General features: G+C 38.8%; 1 protein-coding gene across 1 annotated transcript in view; it reads left to right on the forward strand.

The window, feature by feature from the left end:
- The first annotated feature begins 4654 nt into the window (after positions 1 to 4654).
- The window catches only part of FGF10 (fibroblast growth factor 10), a 116306-nt gene continuing 106380 nt past the window's right edge, over positions 4655 to 14580 (forward strand). The window contains exon 1 of the mRNA XM_043976073.1: positions 4655 to 5183. Within this exon, the coding sequence (XP_043832008.1) occupies positions 4837 to 5183 (347 nt within the window). The 5' untranslated portion in view covers positions 4655 to 4836. The remainder of the gene's footprint in view (positions 5184 to 14580) is intronic.

The following is a 14580-nucleotide window of genomic DNA, read 5'->3' on the forward strand; positions in this document are numbered from 1 at the left end:
AAATGACTTTATTTGTAAAAGCTGAGTTGGTATTAACAAGAGAAAGATTTAGTACCTCAATAAAAAGGGGTTCAACTCAATGCCCTCTGCAGTTCCTTCAGTCTTAATCCTATGATTAAGTCCTATGATTTTCCACCTTAGGACTTGAACAACAAATAACTGCAATCATCACATCATTCCTATAAAGTGATAATATTCATAAAAAGGAATGCCTCTTACCCTACATCATAACATGAGTAGACCGTGATTCTTCCTGCATTTGAGAAGGGTTCAGCTTCAAAATGGGCAGTTGCTGTATTTTGGGACTGTTCTCTCTAGGGTTGTACCATTGATTTAGAAATGAGGACTGGGGGTGTCTACATAGAAGAGCTTGTCTAACTTTGAACCTGAGTTATTATTATTATTGGTAGCTGCTTACTGACACTGCCAATAACATCACAGTTAATAGAATACACACACATCTTGTCACTGACCCACCGATAGTTCTGTGTGGTTAAAATCATCCTGGAATGAACAATCCTGAAATGTCTACTTAACAAGCAGAAAAGCTACAGAAGCACCTACTGGTGAAAAACCAGATTGCTTTTCAGCTCTTCATTATTTACACATTAAGGAATATTTATTGGCTGCAAAAATCTTCCTTGAAAACGTTCTAACTTCTCAAAACACAGCTTTGCAAAAAAGATATGTTTATTCTTTTGGATAATGATTGGATCCAATATGATTGAATTGTTCAGGGTCCACGGATGATGTGTGTATAAACTTTCCAGGGTTTGGAGGAGGCAGAGAGGGAAAAACCCAACTATTTTAGAGCAAACTAGTAGGTACCATTCTAATTGAGAGCTTGTACTGTCTTTTTCAGACTTAGCAGAGAAACAATTAATAAGGAACCCATTAAGGTCTGATTATTGCTGCTAAAAAGGGAGGTTGAATTTCAGTCCTTTGAAGTAACTGAGAATGATTCAGGCCTCATTACAGAGATATAATCTACATTCATACATTATGTTAGTGATTCAAATCTATTGGGAGAAGATTGAATTCCGTTAAATAGTGCATCTTTCCTGTGGAACTTTTCTCAGGCTTTCTCAGGCTAACCTAAGAGGTGACCCAACAATACAAAGTAGTGGGGTATTAGGGATTCGGCTGTGCTATAAAAGAAAGGCTATACAGAAAAGAGAAAAAAAGAAGGAGATATAATCTAAAAAGCTATGTCAGCTTTTCATTTGGGCTGTTTTATAAATGCCCTTCCTGTCATCACACAGAAGAGAAAAGACTCTAAGGGCATTTCACAGAATGATAGAGATGGAAGGGACCTTGGAGATCATCTCATTCAATTCACTCTCATACAATTCTTTTACAGATGAGGAAACTGAGGCCCAGAGAGGTGACTTGATCAAGATCACACAACTAATCAGTGGCAGACCTGATGTTTGGATTATAAAAAAAATAAATCTGATTTTTTTTTTTTAATCTCCAAGTTGCCATCCATTAAGCACTACACCTGGAATAGTCTGAACTTAATATTTGCTTTCTGAAGATGCTGTTTGGACACAAACATCTAGCCATTTAGACACTTCAAGTTGTACTTCGGGAAAACAGAACTCCTATACATGTATGTTGGAAGTGAACAAGTTCCCCATGGGGAGGGGAGGATGGGAGATGAGTGTATCTGGCCTGAAGGGGAGAAGAATTAAGTTTTTCAGGCAAATGATCACAAAACTTTCAACTTCTTGGTTCCCAGTGCAAAGAAACTCTCAAATAATAATTTCCCATGTTTGGGCAACTTTTGACAACAAGGATCATTATTTTATGGTTGTCCTCAAACAGAACATTTTAAAACACGTAGTTTTGATTAGCTGTTGGTTCAAACATTTGGATTCAACTGTGCTCCTGGGCTGAAACTCAAGTCCCTTAGAAACTCTACACCTCTGTTTCAGGCATTTGTCAATCTAGGTATAAAACAGTGATGTAGGGAGACTGAAATTAGCATTCTGGGTCATTTTAAGTCACCACACTTTAATTAAAGAGCAATATTTGGTTGATGCATGTTTTTTATTTTCTTCACTTTCCAATTAATAAACTACAAAAATCAAATCTAATTAAATTAAACCCAACAATATTCTCTGGTGTTTACCACACTATTGAAATCTTATGAATAAAGTATTTGGAAGACCATAAACAATGCAATTAAAATACCAATTCTAGCATTACATTGGTTTCAACTCCATCTCTCTTAAATGCCACTCTGGAACATAAGCATATAACTAAACTAAAGCTATTTTTCAAGGTCAGTAAACAATATATTGAAGATCATTCAAATTTCCTTTGTGAAGTTAATATAATTTAAATTCCATCTTAAGACTGGACTTACATGTTTTAAGGTAATTTTATGCTGTTTGTATTGAAAATGCTATTCCAAAGGTCACTGTGGAGTGGTACAAGGTGTAATTGCATAAACCATGCAGATTTTTTCCTCTCTAAGTTCAGCTGTCGTCAAACAACAGTTTTTGACACAAGGTTGACTTTTATTTAACGAAATTGCTCATGGTTAGGTAGGTAGCTTATCTGAAGCGTAGACTTATAGTAGATATCCTAGTACTCCCTGAACAATCTTGGATTCCTTATTAAGAATAACACTACGATAGCATTTCATTCTAGGCAGGGGGTCAATTTCTAAAAAACGTTTTTCTCAGTTTGGGACTGCACTCTTCTTTACCTGACACGCATGTACGGCATTGAGTACATACCTTGAAAGACTGGGATAGGAGTGGGAGAAAAGGAACACGGGGTGGGGAAGGAAGGACAACTCCTTTTAATGACAGTTTGTTTTAGTTTGTTTATTGTTAAACAGAGTTCCTTAAACATTAAATTTGAAGATGGAAAAAAAAACCGTCCCTTTATGGCAAAGTGCAAAGGAAATTGCATAGAAAACAGACAGCAAGGCATTTCAGACAGATTTTATGGTAAAATCTTTGCAATCCCAGTAAAGGGCCATTGCTTTGAAGTGCACGCGTGATTCAGTAAATGACTCATGTTAGCAATTAGAAATTGGTCATTTAGGTCCCTGATTTCATTTGACGCAAGAGAGGGGCGACTTTAAGGGGGCCGATAAATCTCTCTGGCTTAAAAGGCAGAGCGAGGCTAAAGTGTGAACTTTTTATTTCAGCAACGGAAGCGGAAATCATTGATTCATTAAAGCAAGACCTCCTTGGAAGCTGGCAGAAGAGGAGGAAAGGAACTAATTATGTACTCTGTCTCTCCTCCCCCCCCCCCACTTTCTTTTCCGTGCTCGCCCTGACCAGCGTAAAATCTGCTTTTGAGGGTTGTCGGAACATATCCCCGCCACCCTCCCCCCTTCTCAAAGCGAGAACGAAAAAAAGTCAGCAAAGCACAAACTCCAGGTGGCTCTTAAGAACTTCACTGCCGGGGAAGGGGGGGGGGGGGAGGAAGAAAGAAAGAAAAAGAAAGGGGGAAAAAGTTTTACGCTAGAAAACAAGTCAGAAAGGGGCTCCCTAGAGGGGATTGGTTCAGGCTGGAAGACAGCAAAATTAGGAAAGCATGAGTATACAACGCACGCTGGTGGCCAGCTTGCAGAAGGACGTTTTAGGAGCAATTAGAAACAGTCAAAGGAGGCTGCGGCTGGTGCCTCTTCAGAGGCGAGGAAGGATAGGGGGTACGCAGTTCTTGCCTCCAGTTCGGCAGCAAAAGCACTGTTTCTCTCCCTGGTGCTCTGAATCTCGCTCTCTGTCTCTATTCTCCACCCCACCCCCCACCCCTTCTTTCCCTTCCCTCTGCCTCTCTCCTCCCTCTCTCTCCCCCTGGCGTTCTCCAGTCCTCGCGTTCCCTACTGCAGAGGGTTTCAGATGTCCCACCGCTGCTTGACCCCCCTTCCCCCATCTCCCCATTCTGGCAAATAAGGTTTGACCACCAGAGGCATGATCCCACCTCTAGCTTGCAAGCACTGACATTTGGGCTATAGCCTTTCAACCTGTTTACAAGCGGTCTGGGGAGGAGGGCCAAAAGAAAAAAAAAGGCAATCCAAAACACCAATCACCACCACTCCAAACAACAAGCTACTTTCTGGGAGGCTTCAAATCAACAACTACCTCCACAACTAAAAAGAGAAAGAGAGAGCCAGAGAGAGAGAAAGAGGAAAGCAGCCACCGGCATCAAACTGCAGACTTAGAGCCCACAACTCGGAAAGCAACGGCTTCTTTCTGTCTACAGCTGGCTAACTGGTTGTGGGGCTCAGGATAGAGAGAACGAACAGAAGGTGCTAATCCCAGAGGGGCTCAGGCATCCCCCTCCCCAGTCCCCACCCCCATTCTCTTGGTTTTTGTTCACTGTGCTGTCATCTGTTGTTTTTTTTTTTTCCCCTTCTTTCCAGACTTTTCCCCCCCCCCCCATCTAACATGGTGAAGATAGGAGTAAGAGAAGAAGAGAACAAAGTAGCTACTGGAAAATCTTGGGTGAAGGAAGGAAGATTGCGGGCCACCAGCAGCAGCTACCACTGCCACCCAAGTGACACTACTTCCTGGGAAACTACATAGGCAGACCACAGAGAATTTGAGAGAGAGAGAGAGAGAGAGAGAGAGAGAGAGAGAGAGAGAGAGGACAGAGAGAGAGAGAGAGAGAGAGAGAGGCAGCAGCCGTTCAGAGGTGATTGTGCCCCTGAGTATGGATGTTGGTGCGTTCACTTCAGGCCAGATCAGAGCTCTGAAGAAGATAGCCAGCAGCAGCCAACAGCAGCTTTTCTACTCGCTCTTTTACCGGGTTTAACCCTTCCAGTATGTTTCTTCTGATGAGACATTTTCTAACGTCGAGAGTTTCAGTACAATGTGGAAATGGATACTGACACATGGTGCCTCAGCCTTTCCCCACCTGCCGCTGCTGCTGCTGCTTCTTGCTGCTCTTCTTGGGTGTCTTCTGTGTCTGGCACCTGCCACGACATGGGCCAGGACATGCTGTCATCGGAGGCCACCACTCTTCTTCCTCTTCCTCCTCCTCTTCTCCCTCCTCCTCCTTCTCCTCTCCTTCCAGTGCGGGGAGACATGTGCGGAGCTACAATCACCTCCAAGGAGATGTTCGCTGGAGGAAAGCTGGTCTCTTTCACCAAGTACTTTCTCAAGATTGAGAAGAATGGAAAGGTCAGCGGGACCAAGAATGAGAATTGGCCCATACAGGTAAGTAAAGAAAGGCAATCTTGTCCTCCCCCTCTCCCCACTTTCAAATTATTCACCCCTCCAAACATCCATTGGGGAAAAAATCTGTTCCAGATGTGACCCGCTAAATATCGATGTCCCCCAACTCAGCTGTAAAATGATTAAGTAAAATAGGTTCACGCTGGAGACCCCCCGCATATATTACATCAGGCTGAGGACACCCGAACCCTTCTTTTTCTCCACTTTCCTCCACCCCAACCCCCTCAACTAGCTTGCTGAGGAAACCTCAGCCCCTAGAAAGGAAGGAGCTCTTGTGCGTGCAGTTATCTCTGTGTGCTGTCTCTGCATGCATCCATCCTCCACCACCACCCTGGTTGCAGACGGACCTCTTCTCTCTCCCCTGTAAATGCTCTAGAAAACAAATTTTGTTTCTGTTAGCTGCAGCGTTGCTAAGAGTTTTGGGACGAGCTACTTCAATCTGAAAATAATTACCCGATGTCAATTATAGTGGTTGTATGGGAATTTTATTACCGAGAGAGAGAAGTTTGATTCCACTCTTGTCGTTTCTTCCCACCCCAGCCCTACACCACCCGCCGCTCCCCCCGCAATAGGAGAGAAAAACATTTTTTTCTGGTTTGATTTTTGTGTGTCCCTCGTGTTGGTTTGAGTGATCGCAGTCCATGAAGCTAACTTTAAGGCCCCACTGCCGCTATTAGTCTTCTGCCTGCCTTCTCTCATGGTAACATGATGCTCTGTCTGTATTGTCCAATAGCATATTGGGCCGCTTTGTGGTGTCCTGTCCTACTCTTTTCTTCAGAAACCTCTCATATTGCACAGCTATACTACAACATGCATTGTAAACATCTGGGACTGTCTTTTCAGAGACCTCACACACATTTCATTGTCATTCTTATTTTCAAAAGTAAAAGGCATAAAAGTCTTTTCCCATGAATAAAGTTTGCCCCATAGAGTGAACTTTTCTCTTCGGAACAAATTAGGGAATGGGAGTTTGATGAGGTGTTTTTATCCTTTCTTGGGGGGGGGTTAGTAATGTGGGTTTTCTTCAAAAAAATGCCATTATAACCGAAATCCCTTCCTTTCCCACCTACTTTCAAATTGCCTACACTTGGAAATTACTAATTGTTATTTGAATGGTTCCCAAGTATATGCTATGGTATATTGAAAACTTTCAATAAATTATGGATAACAAATCATTTTAATAGTCACACTTTGGGGGGAGGAGGGGGAATGAATTTCACGTATGCCTTTTGTTCAGTTCTTTTGGTAACTCCAAGTGTTATGTTTCTCCAAGTTAAACATCTAGGTTAGACAGTGGTAGTGATGGTTGAAGGTGAGTGGGGTGGGAGTGACAGTTTGCCATACTAAGTAGAAACGTTAGAAATTTGGGTCTACAATGCTTTTCTAAGTTTTTTCCATATATATGTATTATGCATATATATACATACATTCTATGAAAAGATTAATAAATGTTTCCTAATAAAGTACCCCAGTTTCTAACAAACTGCCCCACTTGTCCTTTAAGTTCTCTTTCTCCTTTCCCAAACCTAGCAGTTGTTTCATGTTCTGCAAATTATTTACGATTTTGAAGGTTTTTGATTTATGACTATAACATCAGAAGTGCCAAGTCTTTCACTTTCATATGATTTTTTTCACCCTTCTGTTTCATAGAAAATGCTTTTAGGTGATGTCATATCATAGCAGGCTGCTTGCACTAGAACATCATTTGTAACCATAATGCTTGAGATGATGTTTATAGTCTTGTCTGTTTTTGACCGAATTTTGACTTAACACCATTGTGCTTGAAAGATAAATAGTTGTGGTTTTGTTTACTTAAGACTCTGGGGAAAAAGCTGTTCAAACATTTATTGACAACTGAGCATGAACTCCTCCCCCGTCTACCCTCTTGTCTGATGTAGTATTTTTCTGGGTTTTTAGCTCATAAAGAAATTAAAGGGTGAGTGTATCTTGAGTGAACTCATTATATTAAGGCACATTTTCTTATCACCAACTCAGTCATGCTAACTTTGAGTGTCTTTGTGATGAGATATGAGGGGATCCTAGCAGAGTTGCTTTAAGCTTTAAATTCAGAGCATGTCCTCAAATCAGCCTTTCTAAGAGAATGATTGTGGGTATTAACTATTACTGGAATGACTCATTCAGCTCTAAACAACTCTATTTTGTTGTGAACCATTTCCATGTAAGGAGAAGAATAAAATTTGATTGGCTTTTAGAAAAAAAGGGGCTGGTATTAGTAAATGAAGTCATTGAAAGCACCCAAAGTGTAGCCATGTGTTCACCTGTGACTGATAAAACTTAACAAGTACAGGATGTATGTTATCACTTAAGTATTTTTGATAATACCTTCTATTTTATTCCTAGTGGTGCAAATGAAGGGAGAGAAAAAAAGGTTGAAAGGAGATTATTTTGTTAAATTATGCCAAAGTACATACAATTTAGTCTTTCCAAGAATATCTGTATCAAAACATCACAAGTGAAAAGCAGAGGTTGTACAAGTCTTAATTTTGCATGTGCCTGGGTAATCAGAATGTTGCCACAATTTCCAGCTGGCCTGATTCAGCTGAACTGCATGGTGTCATTAAGATATTGTCTAAATGTTGTGTAATTACATGTGAAGAACTAACTTGTGCCATGCCTACAAGCAAGTCAGCCAGCCCACCAAATGGTAGCCTGTTAAATATTAGGGTATCTAACCTCTGAAGTAGTATGTCAGTTCCTTGTCCAAAACCACATTTCACTAACATTTTCCTAAACAAGTTATTAATTACTCTCCATACACAAAGCTGATCTTTAAGATTTGTTTATTTGAAGCTTAATTTTCGTTGTTACTTTTGACCCTCCTGATATGACTGCTAAAATACAGTCACAGCTTATCTTTGAGGTTACATGTCTGTGATATCCTGGGTAATTAAACAACTGTTTGAATGGCTCTTTGCCAACAAAATACTAGCAAACAAAAGGCAAGTAGGAAATCACCCGCAAGTATTGCAAAAGCATATTTAAGTTTCTACCTTCAAAGATGGTTCCCAGGGCCTGAAATCGGGCTAAAAATACTACATGGGCTAAATAAAGGCTTTCTATGGCTAATACTTACCATTTTGGTGATTGGAGATTTTAGCTTTTTTTGCCTTGTGTCTCTTCATGCTTATAGAATAACAAGAATGTGGATGAATTATGTCTCTTCTGTCAGAAGTCTGGGAAAGCTTGAATAATTTAGAGTAGCTGTGCTGTGTCTGTCACTAGATATGTGCAGGCTAGTTTAGGGGTTTGGTTTATCATTCCTTTACATCTAGAGCTTTGCCCTTGAAAACACAACCACTCAGCACTAGCTCTTATTCAGAGAAAGCCTGTATACAGCTGCTCACCCTTCTTGCCCCAGTGCTGGCCTGGGAGGCTTATTTCCAGGAGGGAGTAAAACAGCTGAGGGCTTCTCCTGAGACAATCACTTAGAGAAAAGGGAGAGTGCTGGGGAAAAGCAAATGGAGCTCTCAAATGAGTCATGATGAACCTACTGGTCTCCTGGAACTTTCTCTCAAGATATCTCAACAACTGAAAGCCACTGATTGTCCATAGTTAGCTTAAAAGTATTGTTGGTTTCCATATTCTTTCTCAAAAGAACTGGCTCAATTCAAGAGCAGAATTTCTTTTTGCTGTGAACTCAAATGTGAAGCAACCTGGCAGTATGTACAGAGAGATTGTCCTAGACACACACTAGCTGTGTTACTATGGGCTAGTCACATAACTTCTCAGTGCCCCTTGGCTAGACTAGTTTCTAAAAAGCTTATGAGTTGTTCATCTATATTAGTGGAGAAATTTTCAAACCTGAATGACAGTACAAGCCTAGCCTTGCCTGCCCCCTTCATCCAGCTCTTTCTCTCTCTCTCTCTCTCAATCTCTATTTCTCTCAATATCACTGCAGCTAAATGGCACCTTAATGTTCTATGCATGTTTTCTCCTTAACCCTCAAGGCATAGCTACCTAGAGTGGGGCAGTGCTTCTCTAGTCCTCTGGTAAAATTTTTCACTTCTGTATGATAGAATAGTTGGGAAATATAATTGGTCCTGAATGCACAAACAATATATAGACAGATCAATCTCACTTATGTTAACTGAGGTCATTAGGAATACATGGACACTTAAGGAAAAGCCACTAATTTCATTGTCTATAGTAATTGTTTGCAGCTGACAGCCAAATGTTTAATTGTTCCCAGGTGTAATTAAAATAATTTGATTCTGAGTGCCATTGGGAAATCAGACTGTTATACAAATGTCTGCTGTCCCTAGCTGTCTGTTGTTCTCTTTTCCCTGCAGAGCTGAGCTGAGCTGAGATTAAGAGGTTGGATTTTAACTCTTTTAAAATGATTTTTCCAAAAGAACATTTATTTTCTCAAGTAAAAAGCATAAACAAGTTTCAGGATGGAAGTTTGCTTCCATGGTCTTTAAATTAGGATAGACAATTAGTGTTGGAAGTTTATTTTTTAAAAGAGGGAGATGGTAATTGTTCCTAAAGAAAATAGGAAATTATTAGTGATCCCTAATAAGGACTTTTGGATTTTCTGGGAAAAAAACAAAACTTTACACATCTTGATGACTTCAATGGGTTTCTTATTTAAGTCCTAGTGGTTTCTAGAGTTCAGTTACATAATTTATAACCAGTGGTGTTCAGTCATGAGCATTGAGGATTTATGAATGTGGAAGGCACTGTATTATTTAATGTTTACATGACACTGTCCTGTTACCTTTACTGCATTCCCACCATATAGACCCTCCACATTGATAGCTTTATCATAAATCTATTAAAAATTGGCAAGACCTCCTCTTCATAAATCTGATTTATCACCACCTACTAAAGAAATCTAAGAAAGCATTTGGTAGGGATCACAGTGCTTATATAAAGAATACAGAAAGAGCTTGAGATAATTCTGAAACTCCCATTTTGAGGTATCTATTATTTCAAAACTGAAAAAAAGCTCTCAAATGCTTTCTTAGGGAAAGTGCCTGTGGTTTGAAAGCAGGTGCTTTTAAAGAGATGGGTCACAGAACAATGAAATTGATAAAGTATATCAAACATCAGGTGTATTTCTCTTTGAAAGCTGAAATGTTACCAAGTTTAAATTAAAAAAAAAAAACAAGTCACATTTCTTATGAAGTACTCTTGAACTTCCTGTTAATTATATGATGTTTTACTTCAGAGGAAGAGGTATAAATGCCTATTTGTGAATTTTAAAAAATTGCTAGAAAAGGTTTATTAGTTTATTTTAAATAAATCTGTTCCTCAAATCTATAAACTTCTTTTGAATACAATTCAACTCACATAAACCTTATGTCAGAATGCCCATAAAAATCATGCCAATGATAGCATCTATTTTTTTCCTCTTTTTTTTTTACTGGAAGTATAAATCTATATTAGTTTAAGATGATTTTAGCTCATGTAAAAGTAATTTTATTTTTTGAACTGGAGGAAATATGTGGAGAATAAAGTCCCACCTTTTACAGGTATTAACTATGTGATACATCCTTTCAAGGCCTCAGTTTCTTCCGTCTTAAAGTGGTTGGCCTTGACCTCTAAGTTTCCTTTCAGCTCTAAATCCATAATCCTAAAATAACCTTCTTCATTTGAATTCTATATTTTCATATTATGATAAGATTAAGTAGGGGGGTGGAAGGAGAAGATGCTGATATCATTTATTCCAGATAAGGAAAAGATAGCATTTTCACTAGAGCAGTCAGTTTTTTTGGGGGGCATACTTACATGTTCTGTTTTTTTCATATTTGAGCAACCATTCAAATTTACTGATTATAGTATAGTGAGGTAAATGGATTTTTCGTCATTTTGTGGCAAATCTATGCTTTATCCCAAAGGACAATGATCTCATATTATACTGTTTTTTTTAAGGCTCAGAGATAATATCAATGTAGAGCTAGATAGTACCTAAGAGATCATTATTTATGCTCCCTCATTTTACAAATACTTTACATATTGCATTTGGACATTCTTATTTGTTTCTCAGGACTATTTCCTTTTACCAGAGCTGCCTACCTGTCCTACTGATACCAAACAATACAGTGTATGGAGATGTGTATGGGGATGCTTTATAATAGATGACAACAACAAGAAGAACAAAATAAGATAAATAAATTATTGAAAAGAAATCAGTCAGGTTCATGCAAAGCCATCATTGACTATAGATCATTGAATTATTCGTGAAGAAAAAATGCTGGTGTGTTAGGGGAGAAAAGTAGTTTAAAATAGTCTTTAATTTGTACAGATTTTATACAAATAGAAAATTTCAAGACATTTCATATATATTATTTAGTATATTTCATATACTAAATAATGGCTCTAAAGGCTCCCTCACTTTTAAATCAGGTCCCTTGTGTTCTTTCTTTGAACATTGTGTTCTAATTGGAACAATAAATCAAAAAAGACACACCAAGTAGATTCCCATGTAAGGTGGACAACTGGACAGTGCTTTTCTACTGCTGCTAACACGTGTATCCAATTACTGTTTGATAGATTCATAGCATTGGCTGTAAAGCGTTGCCTTATTTTATAGTTCACCTAATAATTCTTTAGCCAAAATCTGTCTGCATTTGCCTATAGCTAATCTGTCACTGTGTGTGCATGTGTTTGTATATGATCATTAATGAGGAATTTTCAAACATCTGACATGCTTCCCCCAAATGAATGATGACATGGGCTAATCTTCTAACTGTCCATAATGGAAGAAGGAAAACAGCTCCCAAAACTGAGCTTCGAATAGTTGCCATTAATGTACCCAGGTATATACTAATTCTGATGATTGGAATTTCATGCAAGACTAATGCTGCAAGCTACCATGTAGTTACTTTTGCTAATATTACTTTCCTCCAAGGACCTATGTTTAACATGTTTGATTAATTTAACGCAGAGATTATGTTTATCCCTAAAACTAGCTCCAATGTATTCCCTTTGGGTGGAAAGTCAGAATGGATGATCTCCAAGGTCCTCCTTCCAGTTCTAAAATTTGGCTCGATGATCTAAGATGACTTGACATTTTTATAGAGGCTTTAAAATTAAGGACTCATCAACCCACTTTCTAATAGTCCTGTCTTCAAGTGCCTTGACATTAAAATTAGAATAAGTAACTCAGGGCACTGGTATCTTTGACTAACTGAGGCAAATGTTACTTATGATAATTCTCCCTCCATCCCTCCTATCTCCCTCCCACTGTGGGATCATTGATTTGGAGCTGGAAATGACCTTAGAGGTCATTTAGGTCAACCCCCTCATTTTATGGATGAGGAAACATGAAACTGTATCTCTGTCCTTTTTGCCTAACCTTTCAATTCCTCTCTTCTCTCCTCTTCATATTTTGGACCCTCAAGTTAAACTATTGGTCCTAATTGACCCTAATAGTGGATCTGAGTACTGAACAGATGACAAAAATTGAAGTACATAGTATGGACAGCTAGGTGGGGTAGTGGATAGAACTCCTGGTCTGAAGTCAGTAAGACATCTTCCTGAGTTCAAATCTGGCCTTAGACATTTAATAGCTTTGTGATCCTGGGCAGGTCATTTAACTCTGTTTGCCTCAATTTCCTCATCTATAAAATGAGCTAGAGAAGGAAATGGCAAACCATTGCAGTATTTCTGCCAAGAGAACACCAAATTAAGTCAACTGGGCACTATTGAAAATGACTGAACAACAAATTAGATTGCAGACCCTTAATCTGGAGTACCTAGGACTTGACTGTAAATTCCTCAAGGGCTGGAGCTACCTTACTTCATCTTTGTTTCCCTAGGACCTAGTACATACATGAATATGAGCATGAGCTGTAATTTTTCACTTCCAGTACGATGACTCCCTCCAACAAATCCGATAACTAACTATGACTTAGTAGAAATATCCTTGATAATGAAGTGACTGAGGTTAAGTGACTTTCCCTGGGGTCACCCAACAAGTAAATTTCAGAAGCAGGTTTTAAACTAATCTTCCTGATTCGAAGCCCAGCACTATGTTTAATTTGCCACACTGACTCTACCTAGTATGTAACAGGGATTTTGTAATTGGTGCTTGAATTATCTGTTGAAGTGAATTGAATGACTTTCTATTCTTATTAAAAATCTCTGACTAGAAATTCAGTAGCCTTCATCAGTGGCCTGCTTCTTCATAATCTCTACCTAATTATACAGGAAAATTTAGCCTGATTTCTCTAGGGATAAAGATGAGACTTCTGACTTCCCTGGCATGGGGAACTCCCATGTGAGGAAACTCCCTCTACCATTACAAGCAGGTGCCTTCTCTGTTATTTATAGTCTTAGAGTGTTTCCTGAAGGCACTGGGCAGTTAAATAAATTGCCCAAGGTCATACAAGCAGTAAGTGTGGATGCTGAGACTTGAACTTAGGTCTTCCTGGCTTTGAGGCCAGCTCTCTATCCAATACAGTTATACTATATTTAGTTAGTAATAACAATAGTTCATGTTTTTATGGTACTTTATTTTTTCCAAAATCACCCTTTTGGGATTGTGGTTTAACTTTTATTACCCTCAATTTTATAGATGAGAAGGGGAAAAAAGTTCAGAGAGGGAAAAAAACAAAGGGCAGGAAAGTATCTTCCACATATAATCCCTGTCAACCCTAGAATTCTCTTTTTCAGGCAAGATTCCATTCTATTCACTCTAACAAATATATTTCTATTTATTTATTATTTTTAGTTTTCAGCATTTGTTTATATAAGATTTCCAATTTCAAAATTTTCTCCCTCCCTCCCATCCCTCCCCCCCGCCTCTAGACAGCAGGCAATCCAATATAGGTTATATATATATATATATATATATATATATATATATATACACACACACACACATATATAACAACATTAAACATAGTTCTGCATCAGTCATGCTATAAGAGAAGAATCAGAGCAATAAGGAAAAACCTCAAAATAGAAAAAACAACAGCACCAAAAACAAAAGAAATAGTATGGTTCAATCAGCATCCATATTCCACAGTTCTTTTTTTTTCTGGATTTGGAGAGCTTTTCCATTATGAGTCCCCTGGAAATTTCTTGTACCATTGATTGATGAGAAGAATCCAGTCTATCACAGTTGATCAACCCATAACATTGATGATACTGTGTATAATCTTCTTCTGGTTCTGCTCATCTCACTCATCATCAGTTCATGCAAGTTCTTCCAGGTTTCTCTGAACTCCTCCTACTCATCATTTCTTACAGCACAATAGAATTCCATTACATTCATATACCACAACTTGTTCAGCCATTCCGCAACTGATAGGTAACCCCTCAATTTCCAATTTCTTGCCACCAAAAAAGAGCAGCTATAAATAATTTTGAACATGTGGGTCCTTTTACCCTTTCCATGATCAGCTTGGGA

Source organism: Dromiciops gliroides, chromosome 1, assembly GCF_019393635.1.
Source record: "Dromiciops gliroides isolate mDroGli1 chromosome 1, mDroGli1.pri, whole genome shotgun sequence".
NCBI lineage: Eukaryota > Metazoa > Chordata > Mammalia > Microbiotheria > Microbiotheriidae > Dromiciops > Dromiciops gliroides.